Source organism: Nuphar pumila, chromosome 2 (assembly GCF_984573655.1).
Source record: "Nuphar pumila chromosome 2, dmNupPumi1.hap1.1, whole genome shotgun sequence".
NCBI lineage: Eukaryota > Viridiplantae > Streptophyta > Magnoliopsida > Nymphaeales > Nymphaeaceae > Nuphar > Nuphar pumila.
The window spans coordinates 36,806,946-36,823,596 of NC_143250.1; the positions used below are offsets into that span (position 1 = coordinate 36,806,946).

A 16,651-nucleotide genomic window follows, 5' to 3' on the forward strand; every position below is an offset into this window, starting at 1 on the left:
GATAACAAGAATCCTTTGCGATGGCATGAGATTTCAATAAATCTTGAGCTTCATGCTTGACGATAAACACACTGAGTCTCTTGATTTGAGATGCAGCGATCTTAAGGGACTCATGAGGAGAAATGGGGATGACAGAAGAAGATGGAGGAACCATAACAGGAATGGTGGCTTAGACCACGGGTGATGAAGTGGAAGACAAAGGGGCAAATCTTTTGAAAGAAGCAACTTGATCTTTCTACCCTCAAAAGTGAAGGAATAGACATTGGACTTACCATGATGTATAAAATTTCGGTCATATTGCCAAGGTCTTCCAAGAATAAGATGGTTTGCATTCATAGGGAGCATATCGCATCAAACTTGATCGAAGTAGGTATTTCTAATTGAAAACTTGACCAAGCATTGTCAGTCGATACAAACATCGATGCTCTTTTGGAGCCAAGACATCTAATATGGACGAGAATGGGTCTTACAACTCAAACCTAACTTGGTCATGGCTTCGACCAAAATCACGTTCTCACAATAACCGAAGTCTATAATGAACCTACATACTTTCTCATTTCTCATTGATGGTATAATCTGACTCAAATATGTGAGTTCTTAACCATCGATTGTTCGTTTCTTATCGCGGAGCTAAACAAATCTGCCTCGAGGTCGGAGTGGTCGGAGTGGTCCGAGTCTCCCCCTGACTTCACCCCGGACGAAAGGCCGATCGCAGAGGAGAAAGACAGCATTCCTTCTTCAACATTGCCGTTCCTTGACAGCCCAGAGGCCAGCCACTTCTTCTTCTCATCCACTGCAGCTGCTGGCACCGCCATATTCGGCTCCAGCGAGCCGCCAAAGCTGATGTTCCGGCCACCTCCGCAGGCAGCTGCCGTGGTGGTACAGCTGCTCCTCTGATCGAAACTCAGGATCTCGACGTTCTCGGGCTTGCACACGGCCTTGCTCGCTGTCGTCTGGTCGAAAAGCCTGAATTTTGGGTTGTTTGTCGACGACTCCCCCAGGAATCCTAACTCTGTGAAGCTCAATTGCCTCTGGAATTCTCCCCCAGAGATATCGATTGCCGTCAGGGAGCTCCCGCTAGGGTTCTTCTCGTTAACCTGCTTCTGGGCATCACCGTCCCCCTTGATCCCACTGACCACCAGCAGCGGCGCCGTCGTGGTCAATGGATGGTCGCTGAACCAGACATCTGGGTCGAATTCCTCGGCGGCGAAAGTCTCCCTCACCTTCTCCACGAGCTCCAGGTTCGCAAACACGAGCTCGGTCGACCCCAATTCCACCACGCCGTTGCCGACGGGGATGCAGACCATGGTCTGGATGCCGAGGGCGTGCGCCTGCCGGACGCGGTCGCAGGACGCCGCCGTGAGGCAGTCAACGCCGGTAAGCCACGCTGGCTCTCGGCTAAAGAGCGTGTACCCGGCGAGTCCGTCGCCGTTGCCGAACGACTGCGTCATGGAGACGAGGTAGAACCACTCGGAGTCGGTGACCTCCTCGTCGACGACGCCGGCCTCTTCGCCGGGCGGGGGAACAACGGAGATGAGCGAGTTGAGGTCGCGGAGGAACTTCTTCCTGTGGGACTGTTCGGCCGAGGAGGCGTTCCGGGAGGGCCGCTTGGGCTCCTCGCCACGGTAGTACCCGTCGCCCCACACCAGCAAGGACACCCCTGACTGGTCCATCGACGGCTGCCAGAAGATCGCGTACGTCCACCGTTCCCGCGACGACTCGATGAGCGACTGTAGCCGGTGCTGCAGCGACTCCTGGTTGAACGGCACCCTGGCCGCGCCCGGCACCGCCGAGGAGGACGACGACGCCACCGCCCAGACGGGAGGCTCCGATGAGGGCGGCGGCGGCGGCGGGTACGCCGGGAAATCGGACGCGATGAAGGCCTCCAGCATCGCGTTGTAGTCGTCCAGCCACGGGTTCAACGTCGATACAGCGGCGGACAACGGCTGCGACGCCATGAACAACGACGGCAGCGGCGACTACACGCAGTACTCCGTTATTCAATAGAGAACCAGCCCTCGCTTCTCCTTCCACGCTTCCCTCCCCAAATTCACCCTCTTCCCGATTCGCACCTCTACGTTTCCGCAAAGAAAACCCCAAACCTCTCTCTCTCTCTCTCTCTCTCTCTCTCGGGTTTTAGTACCTCCGGCGAGGAGTTGAAGACATTCCGGTGGAGTTCGAGGGGTGGGGATCTGGGTTTTCCGTTACCAAGGTGGAGATTCTGACGGAAAACCAGAAATCGGGGTGATCCAGGTCGGTTGGTAAGAGACGTTGTGGGCGAGGCTTAGAAAGGTGATTTTTGGTGGCCGGAAAACCGGAGTCCGGCGGAGAGTGGAGGTGAGAAATTCGGGGTTTCTTGATGAGGGCGATGAGTGGTGGGGCTTTGGTGGGTTACGATGCATTTGGTATTTGTGTAGGGCGAGTTTGGGTTTCATTTTCTCCCCATGTGGAGCTTCGTCCTGGGTCCAGAGAGGGCTCCGCGAAGATTCCCCCGTATTCCCGAATTGCACCCGTAATAACGTATAATTACAGTTCGTGCCATTATCTGCTTAGTCCTCCCCGGAGGGTTTGGATCACAATTAAGGTGAATGCTTATAAACATAATTGCTAGAAACGGGCTGGGTTAGCCTGAAAAAGTTTCAAACAGGTTTCTATTTAAAATGTATATTGATATGATCTCGAGAAACATCCTACAAGTTTTATAATAAACATTGAGATAGCTTGTAAAAGAATTGGTAGCTAGAGTTTTTAAGTTGACACCGACTATGTATTTGGATAATGACACTGAGTTTGGTATCGATGTGTAGTGCTAGTATGCTAGATGTATCGAGTACGAATGCAACTATGGTATAAACTGCACTAACATGAACTAACAATAGCTTGAGCTTTCCCGCGTTACACCATAGGCTAGAAACTCATCTTGAAATGACATAAAAAGTGCTCGTTATTATTTGTCATTAAATTTGTTTCTAATGTTTTATATATATATATATATATATATATATATATATATATATATATATATATATATATATATATTTGATAGACAAGCTGGGGTTCCCCACTAGTTATACAAAGTACCATTAGGTTTTGAACTTGCAACGTCCCAACACAAGGTGAACTGCCAAACAAGTGGGGTACTCGTTTCCATCTACAGTTTTTTACAAAAATACCATTTTAGTTAAATACTTTTACAAAATTATAGCGTAATAATAAATTGAATAGGTATACATGCTAAGTATTTTGATTCTCAAGTATCTTTAAGAAAAAATATATTAGAAAAAGGTCGACTCAAGTCAGTGCGGAAGCTTGACTCGGTATCCACCAAATCTGAGTGAGGCTGAGATACACAAGTAGGGTTTTGGATGTGCTTCCAAATAAAAGGTCTTAGCATGTCACAAGGATACGGTTAAAAGGATGTGAGACACACCATTTTTTGCATAAATTTTTATGAAAAATAGTACGCAAAAGGACACGACACGAGGGTTTGCTGGAATATCCCTACAAGAGCTTACTTGCTCTGTAAAAAAAGATAAAGGGCAGCCCCTTTAATTTTTCTCTTTGGTCCACGTAGGGCCATGATAGTGTTGTTGAAAGAGACCGTTTTGTTGGTAGGTTGGAGGTGAAAATAACACGTAAATATGATGGGAGAAGGGTTTTTTTTTTCTTATAGTCCAAGGGAAAACCACCCTCTTCACCCAATGCACATTGGCTGACCTCTGGTTTGTAAAGCCCTTGATGTTCTTCCTACCCACCGAGAAGAACACTCAGTTTCGAACTTGCGTCAAGGGATGCCACCCATAGGTTTCGAACTTGTGATGTCTCCTCAGCTTGGTGACATTCACAAGTCACCCCTGCCAGATGAGCAGAGCTCTTATGGTCAATGAAAACTATGACTAAAGAATTAGTTTGCAGCCAGATATTCTCGGAATTCATGAACTTCTTCACGTTTTCTGCACTCGACAAACAGGTCCTTGTTTAAATGAGATGAATTCTACAGTGGCAAGTCCAGGAATTGCGATTCATGAGCGCGTTTGGATATGTATCTGACTTTGTTCATGCTGACATTTTGTAGAATGAGTGCATCTCACCAAACAGTCCAACCTCATACAGTCATACTGACGTCGACTGAAAGTTCTTACAAAAACTGGACTTATAAAACATATGGGAGCGAGATTCAATCCAATTCAAAGATCCAGTTTTAATAATAAAGATTTGGATCCATATTGATGGGATGCAAGCATTTAGATTTATATTAAATACAATATATTTAATAAAGTCATTAATTAGAAAGTAATTATGTTAGAATTAGAAGTTTAACAAATTAGAAACTCTTGAAGGGAATAAAGGAGATGCTTTAAAACACTAGTGGGGAAGCTCTTCAACATTCCAAGCTTTTGATTCATCCAAAATGGTGAGAAAATGATCCCCTTTCATATAGAAATGAGCATTTTCCCTCATGGGGGTGGAACAATAAGTCAAAAAGTGGAACCGTCGATTTTTCTAACACGTATTTTCATATGAACGTGCAATCATGATTTCCTCTTAGGGCCGTTTGTTTCATTAGATTGGTGGGAAGATGACCCCATTTTCTCATGATGATCGTTTACTCTTCTTCGATAAAGAGAGAAATCTCAATCAAGTTTTTGTTATGCCTAATATGTAAAACTTTAGCCAGCCTGCTTGACCCATTAAACAAGCTAGGATGGGCGTCAAAATAGTGGCAAACAAACTCTACCAATTTTCCAACTATAGCTATTGAAATAAATGGTTAAAAAATTACCGAATTCTAATATTAGAACGTATAAGGAATGCTTGCTTTAGTCATAGGTGGTGATGAACAATCACAACTGAGAAAGTAGAAGCTTGGATTGTTGTCTTGTGACCAACTTTCACAAGATACAAGGCAGAAATAATGGCAATCACAATTTGTACACTTTTCTCATGTTTCACTAGCCTTGAGAAAGTGTTGTGATGGTGATTTACAATTACAGAATCTTGACAAAATTCAAAAATCACAGAGCATCCCATAAAGTTATCCCTCATGGGAATTGCATGTATGAGCTTATTCGTCTGTTCAACTTGGAAGTTGGTGGGTGTGGACTCAATTTGGGTGTAGATTACTCCTACATTCACCTGGATCACCCCCTCTTATTGTGGAGTGGTTTTTGCATGAAATGTTTCATATGTGTTTCTCATGAAACTCATTTCACACTTTGCTGCGTGAAACAAACAGTCCCTTCGGACACATTCGGAAAAAGGAATCCATTTTCATATACGTAAGTAAATGACATATGAGATTGAATCCTCCTATTTCCAATCCTATGCGTTAGTTTTTTTCAAATCCATATGAATTGAGATATAATTCAGTTTTGTGGTGTTAGTTTTATACTATACTAAGTTGAATCCAACCGACTTATTAAATTAGATTTGATTTCATATCCAAATAAGTTGCTGATCCACCTATGACCACCATGCCTTATGTGGCCCACCTCTGAGAGTTACGGACACACCCATGCACCAGAGAGGTTTGATCCGGCGCCTTCATCTCAGCACCCTCACAACCACCCTGCTGGCCATGCGGGTGACCCCGCCGTTGTGATATAGCAAATTATAGTTGAGAACAACTTTCATGGAAACTGAAGTTACATGAGGAGGTGTTATTTCAAATTCCATGAAAGTCCCATACAAGGGGATCTGTTTTTTAGTTGACTTGAGAAAATAGATCCCCTTGTTGGATTTTAACTTGCTGCTACATGAGAAAACATTCACTTTCATGCCAAAACTATTCACTTTTCCATTTCTTTTTTTTTCGGTCCCTTCGTACCAACTTGTAGGAGTTTGTGCCTTTGTATGAAAAGTACTTTTCTGAAAATGTGAGAAAGTATGATATTTTACACGAGAAGAATACAGTTTAATAAGAAAACCATGACCCCCCACCTTGTTTCACTTGTAGAAGAAAACACATATTTTCACATGGGGATGGGCCATTTTCTTAGCATTTTTGGGTGAAACCGTGGGCCCCCATGCACTTGTCTTCTACAATCCAAACACCCAAAGAACAATCAAATATATTTCAGCCATTTTTGAAATGGAAAGAGGATAGATTGGTCATTTTCGTAGCACTAAGCGACACCTAAGATGCTACCATATAAATCACCGATTTATTGGGGGCAATGTACAGAATCGCCGATCCAACATCCCCCTTCACCATCCAGGCATCCACCCCCTATCAAGTGGTTGCTGAATCTAAATAAATATTACAAGAAGGCGATTTTCAATTCACCTTCAAACTTTTAGTTAAATTAAAATACCCCCCAAAGTTTTCTTATTCTTCAAATACCCGTCAAGCACTTTACTTGGCTTACGCCAATAACCCCAGAGTTTATTACCCTTACGATGGTAATTAAAACATATTTTAGCCTTAATCTTTTAACTCGCACTTGTCTAAACAACTTCATCTCAATCAGGGATAAAATGAGATAGTTGGATGATTATGTTGCACTGAGGGGCCTTAGGTAAGGTCGAAAAATGAGCTAAATGAACCGAACCAAGGGTATTCAATCTCCCTTAGTCTTTCGGCGAGCCAATCTAAGCTTAAGCTCATGGCAAGCCCGAGTTAAGCGAGCCCAGCTTGATGTAGCTCATTTACAAGAAGAAGAAAAAAATCTAGACTCCCACCCTACTAAGTGAAGCTTTAATTGGCCTATTTATAAAATAAATACATTGTTCTAAAGCTATAAACAATAGGACTTGAAATATGAAATTATTGCTTGCAAGCTAAACATTTCAACCGTCATTTCTTTATGATATGAAATATATGAGAGAAATATTTCTATTATTCATTAACTTGTCTAAATGAGTTCAGCTGAACACATGTTAAAAAAATTAATCGTCCCATACAATGGTAAATAAAACCTATTTTAGTCTTAAAAGTAATAAAATTGTGTGGTCTTAAAATATTAAAAACAAAGTTTGTTGGAAACATCAATTAGCACATAAGCCAAGTTTTGCTAATCCTTTTGTGGTTTTTTGTCCACTAGTACAAATTTAATAAAAAAAAATCAATGAATAGTAGTTTTGCGATAAGAAAGAGATCCCATCTGATTGAAGAAATCATCGGCGGGGCCCACTACTTCATCGTACTTATTATTATTTTCTTATATTTAAATTGTACATTGGCAATTAAATAAAAGGAAAAAATAAGGGAGGGCAAGATTTAGTAATCGGTCATCCACTAGGGACAAAAAACAAAACAGCAATTGTCACGTTTTCCTCGCCAAAGCTGGGGCCCATATTAATCACGAGAGACAAAGCTTAGGCCACGTGGTGTGGGCCCAGGTGGAAGGGGACGTGATAAGCGCTGGTGCGGGTCCCACTCAACGTCCAAAGACCAGGCAGTAAAATTCGTTAAGGTAATTTTTTTTTTCTCCAAAAGAGCCTTTGGTTTGTCTCCACAAGGCCCTTTTTACAGCACGTGTCAATGGGCCCAAAGTGGGGCCCTTGTACTACGCCTAGAATGGATTGACCATGGATTATTCGGGTTGGGATCCAAATTTTGGTGCAGTGAGTTTGGATTTGAGTGAGGCCAAAGGTGTGTTTGGATAAGGTGGAAGTTGATGGAGAAAATGAGAATCCTCCTCTTTCTCAAGTTTATTATTAATAAAATTATTTTTCTTCAATAAATCTCATTCTTTTATTGTTTGACGACCTCGCCTAGGTAACAAGGCATATTTTAGTTGTTTATCTTTTTTTATAAAAAATATCAACGCAATTATCGTGATTTCAACGACGACCCAATCCCTGATAATGGGATATCTTCAAATTGTCAACCTAACCCTCATCGAATATTTTCCCCCATTTACTTCACCCTAAAGTTATCCTTCAAAGCTAATTATCCATGTTGTTCTGCAGAGAGCACTTGCAACCTTACATGGTTCAGACAAGGTCCAACAAGAAAACCGCACCAGCCAGCATATCAGTTCCTCGTCATCCTCCGAACAAGAAATGACCTCTCCACGATCTGCCGAGAACAGAAGCCAACAAGCCAATGATGACATTGACCCTTAGATGTATTCGTTATTTCAGATGATGATGAACAAAATGTTGTCTGAAGAAACAGAGGTTAGTTCGGGAAAAACTCATAATAAGAAAAAGATCAAGGGCTGAACAGTGAAAAAAATATGAAGATCTCCAAAAAGGCAGAGTCGTCACGAGGAAACTACTCACGAATTAAAATCAGTGGGTGATGCCGATGAGAAATGTGAGATTCAGCAAAAATTTTGAAGATCGACTCAGGGGCAAAGGTCGGCTTACAAATCCAAGGATCGGTCTGTTGATGACCCTACTCAACCAAAACTCAAAGACGTGGTCAAGATGGTCAAGGACCTGCAGGCTCGTGATAAGGGTAATAAGGTCTTCACAAGTGAAGACTTCTATGACGGACTAAATGGGAATGACAGTATTGACAACCTCTCTAGGAAATTTATCAAGTTTGATGGTTTGGGTGATCCAAAAGCATATCTCGACCTATTCTTCACAGAATGTTCCAAGTTCAGAAGGAACAATCGAGCCTTATTCCTTTATTTTTCTCTCAGTCTGGAGGGTATCGCAGCAAAATGGTATTCAAAGCATATTAACCCCATTGAGTTGAAGGAATTCGACAAAAATGGTTAATTTATTTATCGAACGCTTCCTCTTCAATGCAGAAGCACTACCAACCCTCAGCCATCTTTGCAGTCTCAAGAAGAAAGAAAATGAGAAAACTAGAGATTTTATTCATAGATGGAGATCCGCTTGCAACAAAATGTGGGACCCAATATCAGAATGACATGCATTGTCCTTAATTCTGAGCAACTTTTCACAACCCCTAAGGGGATTGATTTCTACCTCTCCGTCAAGGACTTTCATCGAGCTGACGAAATGAGCCAAATGGCTCAAGTTAAGTATGGAAAATGGGGTTTATGAGGGTTTCACTTTCACCAAGAATAACAGTCAGCAGGAATCTAAAAAGAAAACCCATCTTACCTACTCTTCCAACAACAGTAATAACCATCATAAAGAAAATGCGAAAGATCATAGTTATGGTTTAGGGGGATCAAACCCCAGCAAAAATGAGCAAAAGAGCAAGTCGATCCCTCAGTATGATAAACAGCCTCAGCAAACTTTTGAACAAGGGTCGAGACCTCAAGAAAAACCGAAGCGCGAAGGATGGAGGTATAACCACAAGTTTACTCTCGTGGACCAGTCACTCGAGACAGTACTTGAGTATATGCTTACCAGTGACATAATCAAACTCCCAAGGGTAGTTGATCCACCAGTGGTTATGGGAAAATTGAAGGATAGATTCTGCAAGTTCCACCGGACAGTGGGACACAACACGGAGAACTTCTTTGTTCTTAAGAATATCATTCAAGGATATATTGATAAGAATCTTCTGGTGGAAGGTATCGAAGACGAGAAAATGACAATATTAAATCAGCCTTTCCTTCAGCACTTGATCGCAATGATATCTGACCAGCCTTTCCAGCCACAGGATCATATTAAGCCATGTTCCAGCAAGGACATTCATATTCAGCATCAGGTCTTGGTGCTACAACGTGCCCAATCCAGTGCCCAAAGGATGGACCTCGTTTCAGCTCTCAGCAAGCTGAACTTCTCGAAGGAACCTGCTAAGGCATCCCCCGAAGTAGCCAGAGGAATTCCAGGGTTCCCTAAGTGCTTTATTAAGGCTACTAAAGATAAAAGCGGAACACTCAAAGAAAACACTGATTCGGTCTAGACACCGATCACTGCCCTCTCCAATATCCCGATCATCGAGTTGGCATGTGCTTCTCCTAAGCATCAGTAAGTCATGGATGATTTATTGCGAAAAATCAAGGTCAAGTCAGGCACCACCCCTGAAGACATGGCCTAGATTGTCAATCAGGCCATGACCAACACTCCAATCACATTCTCGGATGAGGACCTGCCAAAACCTCATGCATTCCACAACAATGCTTTATATATTGTGGTTTGAACCAGAGGAATGACTGTACCTCCATGTGCTTGTCGATGGAGGCAGCAGCCTCAACATTTGCGCTGAGATGATTGTCAAGGCTCTAGGTATAAAAAAAGAAGAGTACGCAACAGATCTGATCACCATCAATGAGTTTGACAACCATGGACAGACTGCAAAGGGCAAGATTTTTCCGAAAATATCCATCAACTACTCTGTCCACACAGTTCTTTTCCACGTTGTCGATGTGCTGCCAAAGTATAATTTTCTATTAGGACGCACATGGATTCACAACGCGAATGCAGTGTCATCCACTCTGCATTAATGCATCAAGTGGTCCAAGGACGGTATGATCACTACTGTCCTGGGTGAAGATCTAGAAGAAAGGCTGCCACAACCTATAATTCACAGACCTACCTATACTGCTGATATCCCTAGCATCAGGGAAAGCAAGGAAGTTATTCTCAGCGAAAGCCTCGAAATGTTAAAGCTAGAGGCAGCACCGGAGATAAAGCACACCGCAACGATGGTCCGATGGCAAGGGCCATATTTCTTTAAGATCGGTGGTCGTCTTGATTACAGAACTTTCAGTGATCATCCTTTTTTCCCGTAGTTTGTGAGAGCCAAGAAAGGATTTGATCTCCTACTGAAGCATGGCTATCAACTTTTCAAAGGCCTAGGCAAGAACGAAGATGGACGACTAGAGCCAGTAATCCCTGATCATCATCTGTGCAGGGCAGGATTGGAGTTTACGGGCAAGATATCTCATAAAGATACTGTCTTCATCAAGGGAATCCAATAGAAGCATCTGCCATCATTCTTTTTATACTTCATTTCTTTGATTTCTGCATTTTGTAGGGACGATGTCCCGTTTCATTTCAGTTCCCTTAATGTCATCATTTCATTCGAATCTTCAATAAAGTTATTGATTTTTCTTATCTATCTGAATGTGCTCCTTCTCTTCTCTCTCTCTCTACAATTTTGTCTTTGAAACTCGTTGTTATTATCCTTTTTATTTCGTGCAATTTATTTCATGATGAAAGAACTTTTTCTAAAATACTATTCCTTTCCCAAAATTTTAGAATATCTTCCCAATCGATAAGGAGACTAGTCATCAATCCTTCAATCGTGTCAAAGCCCGCAAAAATTTATCGGATCAAGGCAAGAACACAGGATAGTAAGGTCACAAAGCAGTTAGAAGAACTCGTAGAATTTGATTCATCTATTTAAAAATTGCCAGAATTTGCAGCAATTCAAAAGCAAGACGGGCCATCATCCCTAGTCCAGGATCCAACCAAAGACATCAATATTGGTTCAGAGGATAGTCCGAAGATTCTCAAGATCGGCACTAGCCTGAGCACAGATGAGAAGAAAAGGCTCATCGATTTTCTCAAGCAATATCAAGAAGTATTTGAAGTATTTGCATGGACTTACAAGGATATGTCAGGTTTAGACCCCAAATTGGTTGAACATCGCCTCGTTTTGAAACCCGATGTTAAACCAGTTAAGCAGAAGTTGAGAAAAATGGATCCTCGAATCGAGCAGCAGGTCAAGGAAGGACTTGAGGATTTACTCAAAACTGGATTCATTCGAACAATAGATTACCAAGGCTGGTTAGCAAACATCGTGGCTATTCCCAAAAAAAATGGTAAGGTTTGAATTTGCATCGACTTTCATGATCTCAACAAAGCTACTCCAAAAGATGACTATCCGCTCTCAAACATCGATCTCCTGATCGATAGCACGGCTGATCATGCCATGTTCTCCTTTATGGATGGATATTCGGGATATAATCAGATCAAACTGCCCGCTCGTGACCTGTCCAAGACATCCTTCACTACGCCATGGGGCACGTTCTGTTATACAATCATGCCATTTGGACTTAAGAATGTTGGGGCGACCTATCAGCGTGCAATGACTGTCATTTTTTATGACCAAATGCATAAGATTATGAATGCATATGTTGATGATATCCTGATCAAATTCAAGGAGAAAAAAGATCACATTGACGTTCTAAGTCAAGTCTTCAAGTGACTCATTTTATTCAAGCTGCGAATCAATCCTCAGAAATGTGTTTTTGGAGTAGAGTCAGGCAAGCTACTTGGTTTTATGGTCAGCAAAAGAGGGATAGAAGTAGATCCTGCTAAGGCAAAAGCTATCATCGACATGCCACCTCCAACCAATCTTAAGGAATTGCGTAGTCTTCAAGGATGTATGCAGTCGATCCGACAATTTATATCCAATTTAGCCATGAGGTGTGAACCTTTCAATCATCTACTCAGAAAAGAAGTGAAGTTCGAATGGGGACCAGAGTGCCAACAGTCGTTTGAGCGCATCAAGAACTACCTTCTCAATCCTCCCATTCTGAAGCCACCAGAATTGGGAAAGCCTCTTTTATTATACGTCTCAGTCAATCAAACCGTGTGTGGCGGATTCTTGGCGTAATATGAAGAAGGCAATCGGGTAGAGCATGTCATTTACTATGTAAGCAAGACTTTTATTGACTACGAGAAGAAGTATTCTCAGATAGAGAAGACATGCCTCGCACTAGTCTGGGTGTGTCAAAAATTGAGACATTATTTGTTAGCATGAGAAGTCAAGGTTCTATCAAAACTCAATCCTCTTAAGTATATTTCGGAACAATCGGTTCTCAGTGGATGGATGGCCAAGTGACAAGTTTTGTTGATGAAATATGACTTATAGTATGTCTCTCAGAAGACAATTAAAGGCCAGGCCATCGCCGACCAGCTAGCCGATTTTCCTTTGTCAGAAGATGTGAAAGTCGAGGATGATTTCCTTGATGAGCGCATTCATAATATTCAGCAGTCTTCGATTTGGAGTTTATTCTTTGATGGTTCCAAGAACATGGCTGGCATAGGGATCGAGATCCTATTGATCACACTCGAGAAGGAGATGATCCCTTTCTCCCTCAAACTTGATTTATAATGCACTCATAACATGGCCGAGTATGAAGCTTTAATACAAGGTCTGAGAATTCTGCAAGACTTCAATGTTAAGAGAGTGCACGCTTTTGGCGACTCGTTGCTCGTCGTCAGCCAAGTCAAAGTCGAATGGCAGGTAAAAGATCAGAAGCTACTTCTTTATCAAAAGATCATTTTAGCTCTCATCGATAGCTTTGACGAATTCTAGTTTTTTCATATCAAAAGAGAGTTTAATCAGATAGTTGATGGCTTAGCCAGCCTAGGCTCCATTATGTCTTTCAGAAACGGTGAATCATGTCGCTCTTTTAAAATTGGCAGACTCGATCAACCTGCCTTTATTTCAGTAATGCAAATCAACCAGGCAGAGCGGAAGAAGAAGCCTTGGCACCAAGATATCAAGAATTTCATCGAGATCGGTGAGCTTCCACCAGAATTGTCAAAGAGAGAACATAAAGCAATTCAACACATGTCTGCTCGTTATTTTATTCTTGCCAATATTTTTAATCATCGTGGGTTCAGTTCTGAGTATTTCAGGTGATTAGATGAAGATGAAGCCAAAGAAGTTGTTCGAGAAGCGCACGAGGGCATTTATGGTGGCCACGTCGACTACCAAACTCTTGTTAAGCAGATCGTTCGGGCAGGGTACTATTGGAAGACCATGCAATAAGACTGTTATCACTTTGTGAAGAAATGCGTTCAATGTCAGATGTATGCACTTTTCATCCATGCACCGGCAACATATTTACAATCAGTTGTATCTCCATGGTCATTCTCTATGTGGGCTTTTGATGTTGTAGGCCCAATTACTCCTTCTGCCTCCAATGGCCATAAATATTTCTTTGTTGCAACATAGTATTTCACCAAGTGGGTTGAGGCTGTCACTTTTCGTACAGTGGAAGGCTGGCATGTGGTCTCGTTCATTCACAAGAATATTCTTTGTCATTTCGGCATACCGCACAACATTGTTTTAGATAATGGGACTCATTTCGAGAATGAGAGAATGAAAACCTTTTGTTCGAAGTTCAGAATCCATCATCATTTCTTGGCTCCCTACTATTCCCAAGGGAACGACCATGCAAAAGCTACAAATAAGATTTTGATTCGCATCTTGGAAAGAATCATTGAGACGGGTCATGATCCGCATGAGAAAATCCATGATGCACTCTGGGTGTATCGAACCACCATTCGGACCCCGACCAACGCAACTCCTTTAGAGCTTGTTTATCCTAGGTGGTACTACCTCTTCATGTTCAGAAGCATGCTCTCAAATTCACATCCCATCTAGAGCTACCACTCGACCAGTATTAGCAGCAGAGGTTGATACAACTTGATCTACTCGACGAAAGAAGACTCAAAGCGGCAGAGCATGCTCAGTCTTATCGTCAGAGGATAGCTAGGCATTATGCCAAGTCAGTCATCGAAAGAAGATTTCAAGTTAATGATCTAGTCCTTAGATCTACAACTCATCTTAAGCACCGTCCACGTGGCAAATGGTCACCAAACTGGGAAGGTCCCTACATGGTCAAAGAAGCGTTACCGCGTAAATCATATCATTTGATTAATGAAGACGGGGTAGAATTACCAGATCCTATCAATGCCCTACATCTCAAGAAATTCTACACTTAGAAAACTTCTATTATATCTTTTGTATTCCTCAATGAATTTCCTTAATAATGATGGATTACTCTTTTATCTGAATGTCTTTCTCCCAGAATACACTGGGGCATTTTGTTATAAAACTCATCTTTTACTCAAAATACCCTGTATATAGGCAGGATCAGACAAAACCTTTCATCATTCACTTATTTGCGCTCGTTCGCATTTACTTGCATATATTTGCATTCATTTGCATTTGTTTGCATCATTTGTGTCCATCTTGCATTTGCATCAAATTTTATTACCCATTCAGGACAAGGGATAAATCTTGAGACCCCAGTAAACTGTCCAAGTCCTCGTGAGGGTGAAAATTGAAAATTTCCCATCACAATCAACGGGTACCTTTTTAAAATCCAATGCTCGTACTGATAATCTTTCAAAATCTAGTATTCGTGCAGGTAATTTTTTAAAATCCAGTGCTCGTACTGGTAATTTCTCAAAATCCAATGCTCGTGCTAGAAATCGTTCAAAATCTAGTGCTCGTACTATTTTTTTTTCAAAATCCGATGCTCGTGTTAGTACTTTTTCAAGATCTTGTGTCTATCGGTCGAACTATTCCAAAACTCATCAAGATTAATGCCAATTTTGTCAATCAGACCTTCGGGTCAATCAATTTTTGCCAATCTGACTATTGGGTCAATCAATTGTTGTCTAATCGACCTTTAGGTCAACAATTTTGTTAATCAAACCTTTGGGTCACTCAAGCCTAGCAATCACACCTTCGGGTCACCTCTCTTGTTAGTCAGACCCCCTGGTCATCAATTTTATCAAGCAAACAAATTCTATCAAAGTCAATCATATTTTTCTGACCTTTGGGTCGCATCTGGCAATCATAGTCTTTCAAGATTCGACCTTTGTGTCGGATTCGTCCGCCAATTAGCTCAAAATCAATTATCAATCATTTCTCTTGTGAGGGATCCTGTTTCCAAGGAGAGTTCGAGGGAGCTCATTCTTTTCGCATGTCTTTATTGTTCGTTTGTTGAACCCCTTTTAGGGAGAGTTTGAAGGGACTCGTGCTTCACGAACAATTTGCAAAACAATCTTTATTGTCACATAAAGAACCCCTTTTCCATGGAGAGTTTGGACGGAAGCTCAGTATGATAAACAATCTCTGCAAACTTTTGAACAAGGGTCGAGACCTCAAGAAAAACCGAAGCGTGAAGGATGAAGGTATAACCACAAGTTTACTCTTCTGGATCAGTCACTCGAGACAGTACTTGAGTATATGCTTACCAGTGACATAATCAAACTCCCAAGGGTAGCTGATCCACCAGTGGTTATGGGAAAATTGAAGGATAGATTCCGCAAGTTCCATCAGACAGTGGGACACAACACGAAGAACTGCTTTGTTCTTAAGAATATCATTCAAGATTATATTGATAAGAATCATCTGGTGGAAGGTACCGAAGACGAGAAAATGGCAATATTAAATCAGTCTTTCCTTCAGCACTTGACCGCAATGATATCTGACCAGCCTTTCCAACCACAGGATCATATTAAGCCATTTCCCAGCAAGGACATTCATATTCAGCATCAGGTCTTGGTGCTACAGCGGGCCCAATCCAGTGCCCAAAGGATGGACCTTGTTTCAGCTCTCAGCAAGCTGAACTTCTCGAAGGAACCTGCTAAGGCATCCTCCGAAGTAGCCAGAGGAATTCCAGAGTTCCCTAAGTGCTTTATTAAGGCTACTAAAGATAAAAGCGGAACACTCAAAGAAAACACTGATTCGGTCTAGACACTGATCACTGCCCTCTCCAATATCCCGATCCTCGAGTTGGCACGTGCTTCTCCTAAGCATCAGTAAGTCATGGATGATTTATTGAGAAAAATCAAGCTCAAGTCAGGCACCAAAATTTTACTGACCTTTTCTCTTAAATCCCTTGTTTGATTTTTTTTTAAGCTTTCTTTGATTTGTACTCACATAAAAAAGATGGATTCACACACCGACAAGGTTTTGTCTATTTGCGCTCTGATACCAATGTAAGATCTTATGCGCTTGCAGAAGAGCGAACACGAGGTTGAAGCGTGCACTGTTACACAATGAATCGCCAAATGT

The 16,651-nt window shown here is 41.9% G+C and overlaps 1 protein-coding gene across 1 annotated transcript; it reads right to left on the bottom strand.

Moving 5' to 3' along the window:
- Positions 1 to 293: 293 nt before the first annotated feature.
- Positions 294 to 2,380, bottom strand: LOC149845270 (transcription factor MYC2-like). The gene has a single exon (XM_089997542.1). The coding sequence runs from the start codon at positions 1,956 to 1,958 to the stop codon at positions 582 to 584; it is 1,377 nt and encodes a 458-aa protein (XP_089853668.1). The 5' UTR covers positions 1,959 to 2,380; the 3' UTR covers positions 294 to 581.
- Positions 2,381 to 16,651: the final 14,271 nt, after the last annotated feature.